At 43.1% G+C, this 6,994-nt stretch overlaps 1 protein-coding gene across 1 annotated transcript in view; it reads right to left on the bottom strand.

The window, feature by feature from the left end:
* Nucleotides 1-2,619: 2,619 nt before the first annotated feature.
* The window catches only part of LOC144798590 (polyunsaturated fatty acid lipoxygenase ALOX15B-like), a 302,675-nt gene continuing 298,300 nt past the window's right edge, over nt 2,620-6,994 (bottom strand). Inside the window, exon 14 of the mRNA XM_078669544.1 lies at nt 2,620-3,283. Coding sequence (XP_078525670.1) covers nt 3,104-3,283 — 180 coding nt within the window. The 3' untranslated portion in view covers nt 2,620-3,103. The remainder of the gene's footprint in view (nt 3,284-6,994) is intronic.

Raw genomic sequence — 6,994 nt, 5'->3', positions numbered from 1 at the left:
CGGGCTGGACTTTTCCCATGAGGAACAGGGCCAAGACTGATTTGCAAATGGCTGGTTCCAAACTAAGGTGACTTGGTGAGCAAAAGAGTGATGGATTAAGCCCAGATCTTTGTGACTGGGGATGAATGTTTGCATTGTTCACCATTCCATCCATCATTTGTTTCTTTTGCTTGAAATAAATCTAGGTACTCACAGGGACATTAACCTCACACTTCAATCCCAAATTAGAGAAATGGTTAAGCAAACCTTCTACCAACATAAACACCACTTCCAAACCCTTGAGTGCCTCCAACCTTAACCTATTCATGCTATAAAATCCAATTGCAAATCCAAAGAAGACATATGCTTCTCAGTGGCAGGGGCTATCATCTGGGACAGTCTCTCATCTACATGTGGAGCTCCAACAACCTCCTCTCGATCAGAAAACAATTGCACACTATTTGTTCTAAATGCTCGACCATTTTTGAGCTCCTCAGTACTCTCTCTTACAGCCAGATGCAGCATCTGCTACACTCATATAGTTAAAGAAATGTCTCAATCAAAATGTGACCACAGTTCAAACAATGTATCAGGTGAAAAACTAGAATAAAAGAGCCTAGAAGAGTGCCAGTATATATGGTGTAGATTTGAGGTTCAGATCTTCTAGATTGGAGTTCATAGAGCACATAAGGAAGGAAGTCAAAAGTGCTGGGAGAAACCATCAGGTAATAGCAATGGAATACGGGGAAAGGAAGCAGAAAAATAGTAGCGTGACAAGGATGCAGGGAGAATGGAATGGTGTTAGGAACATTATACGTGAGTGGAAACGTACAGTCCCACTACCAATTTTCAGCTCCTTCAGTTGCTTATTCATTGAGAAGTTCCAAGAAATCTGCAACAGTATAGTACACTCCTTTTCAATCTTCCAGCACCCTCAATCCCATTGTGGACACAGCTCATCCTCAAGTCTTTCCATTTCTCAAAAATAAACAATTATTGAATTAGATCTTTAATTGGTCAGCCCGTCCTTAAAAACCATAGCTCAACCCAACAGAACCCAAATATCTATCATCCTATTGAGGAACTTGAATGGAAATCGACACTAATGGAAAAAAAGTTCTCACAGTTCCACTCCACAACCAATGTGTATCCAATAGCATCTGAAAGCCACTACAGTCTAGTTTTCAACCCAAGTAAAGTACTGAAATCACCCTTTCAAAATTCTGGGATGACATCCTCCAAATGTCATATGAAGAATCGCTGTCAATGCTGATCCTTTATTGACGTGTCTACTGTTTACACAGTAAACCCACCATCTTGCATAACCACCTGCAGGTTGCCTAGATCTCAGAGTAATGTTGATTCTGTCGGGTACCAAAAATTGCTTTAACATTTAATCAATAATCGAACTCAAGGAGAGAAAACTAATTGCTTTGGAACTCATTCAATATTTGAATTCAAAAGGAAAGAAGAAAACACTAATTTTGAATTGATAAAGTGACAGTGTATTGACAGCTTAATCACTTTTTATCTTTTTCATTTTTATGTGGCGTAATAATAAAACAGTAAGTCTGTCACAAGTAATCAAAAGGAACTTATTGAAAAAACGGTGTGTGGGTGATTGAGTGATCTTAAAGTGCCAAAGTGCTGTGAGTGGTGAAATATATACCGTGCTGTATAGATTATCTCAAATTGTTCAATTCAATCACATCTGGCCCTAGGTCCATGAATCTCCAGTCCAACTAGGACTTAATCTGCCTTTCTTGAGGAGTGGAGAACGTAGGGTGTGGAATATACAGGCAGGTCGACGTTTCGACCCAGAAGAGTGCGTGATAATGTAGTCACAGCGGGTCTTCCTCAGGACGCAGGGGACAGCCAGAAAAATGGTATTACGTTCCAATGTAGTTCTTCAAAAATTCATCCACCAGGGGTTGGGTTCTAGTAGGTAATCAGAATTAATCACATCAAAGGATGGTCAGCACACTGTTTGATTGCTCTCTCGGCGTGGCTCACTGAATGGAACGTTCCATTCAGTGGTGGATGAATGTTTGTATAATCCACACCTTTGAGATGGAACCTGTTACTTTTGTTGTAATATAAACATGCAGAGACATTTAATTTATTTAAAGAAGCATTACCTTTTCTTTCGCCATGAACTCTGGCCAAAACTTTTGTAACAGATTTTCAAGTAACAGATTCATGAATTCTGGGAGTGTTAATCTCCATTTATTTCAGTAAACCAATGCATCAGATAACAGTGATTTGTGAAGGCGAAGTACAGACCTGGGTACAGTTTTACCAGCAATAGTTTCTTCTTGCAATGATGGATGGATGTCTGCAAGTGTGTCACTCTGCCACAATATGTGGATGTATGCCTTATCTTTGTCAAGGCTTGTTTTTATTCTTTTTTCCTCAACCAAAGTACTTGTCAATATGAAGAAATTGGCACAGTCTTATTCTGGGTGGTGTTTTACATAAAACTGAATCCAGTCTTTGATCTTTTATGTCCCACACCTCTTTAATCATTACAGACCCAGAATACCATTTACTCCATCAAGGGTCTACACCAGTAAAGGCGAGTGGATGCAAGTATATATTTCTAAATAGTTCGAAGAAAAGGACACATTCTATGATCTCGCCTCAAATTTGCAAAGCTTGTTTATTAAAGAATATTACAAACATGAACGAATAAACTGTGTGCCTGCATTTGTATTCAACAATATTGTTCACTTAGTTTTTTTTCTAATGGTGACAGGTCTCCATCAATTACATACATCATCCTATCTCAGCGAATCAATGTTATCGAAAACATAGTGAGACACAACAGGGAAATCTCTGTTTTCTTCATCATTAAGTTCTTCTAATACCAGATGTTTATGGAAGATGCCAGATGTCAATGAGATCTCGTTTGTAAATAAAATGCCTTGCTTTCTGTGAATGCTTCACTTTACATTTCCGTTTTTAGCACTTGTAACACTGGAACTCTTGAAAGGACTCCTGACCAAGGTCCAGTGATACTATTACTTGGCTGGTCAGAATCTAGAACAGAGTGGGATGTGGGCCAAGAGATGCAATTTACTGACTAGGGAGGAGCGTGGGATGTTCTTGATAGTTGTTTAGCTAGTTATATAGACACGCTGTTCTCAATCACTTTTGGGTTCAGGTAGTTGTACTTGAGAGGCAGGGATGCGTTTCTGCTTTCGACCTCTGCAGAAATCTGGGAAAGACGGTCCTGGAAAACCTTGATGCACCGTTTGGGTTCCTCCTCTGTAAAATGTTCATCAGGGAATGTGCCTAAAGGCCTCTTTAAAAATAAATGAAAAATTAAATCTCATAAATCAAGAGAATATATTAGGGAAGCAACAAAACAGCATGGAACACTGGTGGATGTTTTCTAAGCGGTCAAGTTGGTTTAGAGCAGCCTAAACATGTAATGAGCTTCACTTGGGTCCCTTACCTCCTTTTGATTTTCAGTCGTTTTCTTATGTTTTAGCTCACTCTGGAAGAGACCACCACTGATCCCATGACAGCTCTGGGCTTCAAGGGCTATCCTAGACCCACTAATATTATCCCTATACACCAGGGGGCATATTATCAACAACTAGCGATATTTATCGCTAAATGAGCTTAACAATATTTTTTTTATCGCCGCTCATCGCCGGATTTTATCGCCGAGATAACCTGCTATTAGCAACGTTATCTCAAATGCGATAAAATATCCGGCGATAGCGGCTCAATGCGTGAATATCGGTGGAAATCCAGCGATATTCAGGCATCATCGCCAATAGGGTCTTAACCTGAATATCCATCTCTCATTGGATATACAGGTTAAGAAGTGGTCTGAGCAGGCGTTAGGTTTTGGCGATATTCGCGTAGCGCGCATTTTTTTATCGCCTCGCCTGAGTTAATAATAGGCGATAGCGATGTTAGCGACTGCTTTCAGTCGCTAACAGTTTGGGTATGCCCACTTTGCATGTCATTAGCGATAAATATCGCTGACATGCAAAGCGGGCCCCAAACCGGTTGCTATCGCCTACAAGCTGTCACTAACTGTTGTTAGCGACAGCTTGCTAATAGGGCGATAAAATTATCGCCGCTTTCGCGGGAAAAAGTCCTGCTAAAGCGGCGATAATGCCCTTGCTAATATGCCCCCAGATCCCTTGATAATATCTTGTGTGACTGCTCTTGCTGCCCTTACTCTGAATACACAAATATTAATTCTTTTACACCCTTCACCCATACATTTGACTGCTTCTCTATGATGAGATGCTGGATTGTTCTCATGTCTCTCATTTAACTCCCCCCCAAAACTGAGGTTCTTTACTTTCTCTCCACATCCACACTGACAACCCGGTGTCCAGCTCCATAGACTTTTTTTCTGACATCTAGACATGCCCATAATGAGCCAGAAACCTTGGGGTTCAGCACACAACCACATGTTAAATATATGTGAAATAGCCATGTCTCCTTTTTCACACCACCAAGACAAATTAATTCACAGTTTGTAGTTCAGATTACCTTGCTCAATGGCAACCCACTAAAGCCCTTCTCCTCACTAGACAGGGTTCTGAACTGTGCCTGCCAAACCTTACTCAACCTGCCAAGACACAAGAGCACCACTTCCTTTTGCACAATGCTTAGAGGCTTGTGCTGAAATTTTTACTCTCTACAAATCATTGACAATTACATATAAAATGACCACAGTACCTCTCCATAATAACTTTCCAAAATGCTCTTCTCTAGGATTTTACTTTCAGAACTCGCTGGTTACACCCAGACCACAGTGCACAGGGTCCAGATTCTGATTGCACAATTCTAGTTCAAATCACTGGAGCTCAACGCTTTCAAAGAATGGCCCACACTCGCTGTTTCCAAAATCATTCTGAAATGCCATGAGTCAAATAAAATAACATTTAAAGAAGCTCACTGCACAAAAAATTCAAATGAGTCTACCTAGTTACTATACATTGTATTATTGTTGGAGTATTGTATTAGTTTTATCGCAAAATCAACTATTTTGTTTAAAGCACGAATGTTAGAAATTGGGGTCTCTAGTTGGCAATAGTTTGCACCTTGTCAAAATGGGGACCCTTCCTTCTAGTCAGGATAAGGGAGTTACACTCCTAAAATAACCTGGCTTGGCACGAGCAGTCAGCCTTATCTTAGAGGCAGTGTGTAAAGCATTTGCACATAACCAACAGTAAAAGAGTGTAAGCACTACAGAAGAACAACACACCAGTTTAGAAAAATATCCAATATTTATTTTATACTTAAGACAAGACCAAAAACGATAAAAATCCACAATACAGTATTTAGAAATCTTCAGTTATCCCCTTGAAATACAGTTCCTTGATGTCGATAGCTCCATCAGGAGCTATCACGGCATCGTGAACAAACAAATCCAAACAGATCTGGCTGACCCCAGTGTCGCAGGCCAGCTTCTGTGTCAAGAAGACCCACAAAACAGTATCTTTTAAAATGGTGACCTCTCATTGAGCTTCCGAAAGCATGGCCTCTGCATGCTTGAGTACCGGAGGTCGGTGCAGGAGTCGTTGGGCCCTCAAAGTCACATGCGTTGCAGTTCTAACTCCTCGTGGTTGAATTCAGGAGCGCTGGCGTTGGCAGGCATCGGGTGCTGTGGTGCGAAGTGCAGCTGTGCATTGTGCGGTGCCCAGTGGTCGTGGTATGAGCAGCGGCTCAGTGGCAGCATCAGATGGTGTCATCGGTGAGACCAGGGTCACAGTGTGAAGTGATGCGGTGCTTGTTGCTGTGCTGTCAGGTCACGGTGCAAACAGCAGTGTTGTTGTTGCTGAAGCGCTGTCATCGGCTGATGAACTGGAGTCGGTAGGCCAAGGCTGCAGTATGGGATGAGGGCAGTGCTTTGTGTAACTTTACAAGCAGTGTCCTTGAACCACGGTGCAAGCAGCGGCTCTGATTTCGGTGTGGAGTGGCGTCGTCGGGGATACCAAGGCGGCATCGTGAAGCTAGGTGGTGCGAAGTGCGGTGCCCACAGGTCAGAGCAGCAGGGTTGAGGTGCAGCATTGTGGCGGTGCCCTCTGGGGTGCCTTCTAGACACGGAGTCGGCAGCTGCATTGTAGATGGCGTCGGGTTGGTTTTTCTTCTTTTGCAGCACAAAACACACAGTCCCCAGTGCTGATGCCAGAAGAACTTGAAGTCTTTGCTGTTCCTGAGACTTCTTGAACAGGGGGAAAGCTCTACCTCAAACCCTTGGAGAAACTCACAAAAATATATTACATAAAGTTATTATTATTATTATTATTATTAACGAGTTTTAATATAGCGCCTGGTTACCCTTAGGCATCCCCGCGCTCATCCAGAAAGAGACACCACCATACTACGCACAAGGATTAGACAGGGAACAAAAAAGTTTTTAAAAGTTTACGAAACCGTAAAAAGCTCGCTTCCGAGCGCAAGTACAGAGGGAGGGAGTTCCACAGGGTGGCCACGTTTATGGAAAATCTTCTGCCACCGGTTCTTGCCTTCCTCACCCTCAAAACCTGCAGCAGATGTTGATGGTCAGAGCGAAGAGAGCGGGAGGCCTTGTAAGATTGGACCATATCCCCAAGGATTGGTGGGCCTTTCCCCTGTAGAATTTTGTGGGCTACACAGAGTGCCTTGAATTTCACCCTCTCTCTGACGGGGAGCCAATGTAGCGCCTTCAGTGCAGGGTGAGCCGACTGACGCCTAGGAAGATCCGTCAGGAGCCTGGCGGCCGCGTTCTGCACTTGCTGCAGTTTCTTTAGGGTGGATTCTGGGGCACCCAGAAACAGTACATTACTGAAGTCCAGCCGCGAGATGATAAGCCCCTGAATGAGTAACCTCCTAGAGGCCACTGGAAGGAGAGGTAGAATCTTCCGGGCTGATCGGAGCAGGCCGAAACACACGCCTGAGATCTTTTTTGCGTGTGTTTTAAAGGAAAGGTCCTGCTCGAGCCACACCCCCAGGCTCTTGATCTCCTGCTTGGGGGTGGGTACGGGTCCCAGGCAGCTGGGCC

This window comes from Lissotriton helveticus, chromosome 12 (assembly GCF_964261635.1).
Source record: "Lissotriton helveticus chromosome 12, aLisHel1.1, whole genome shotgun sequence".
NCBI classification, from domain to species: Eukaryota; Metazoa; Chordata; class Amphibia; order Caudata; family Salamandridae; genus Lissotriton; species Lissotriton helveticus.
The sequence above is the reverse complement of the archived record's forward strand: the minus strand, read 5'-3'. Positions and strand labels throughout refer to the sequence as shown.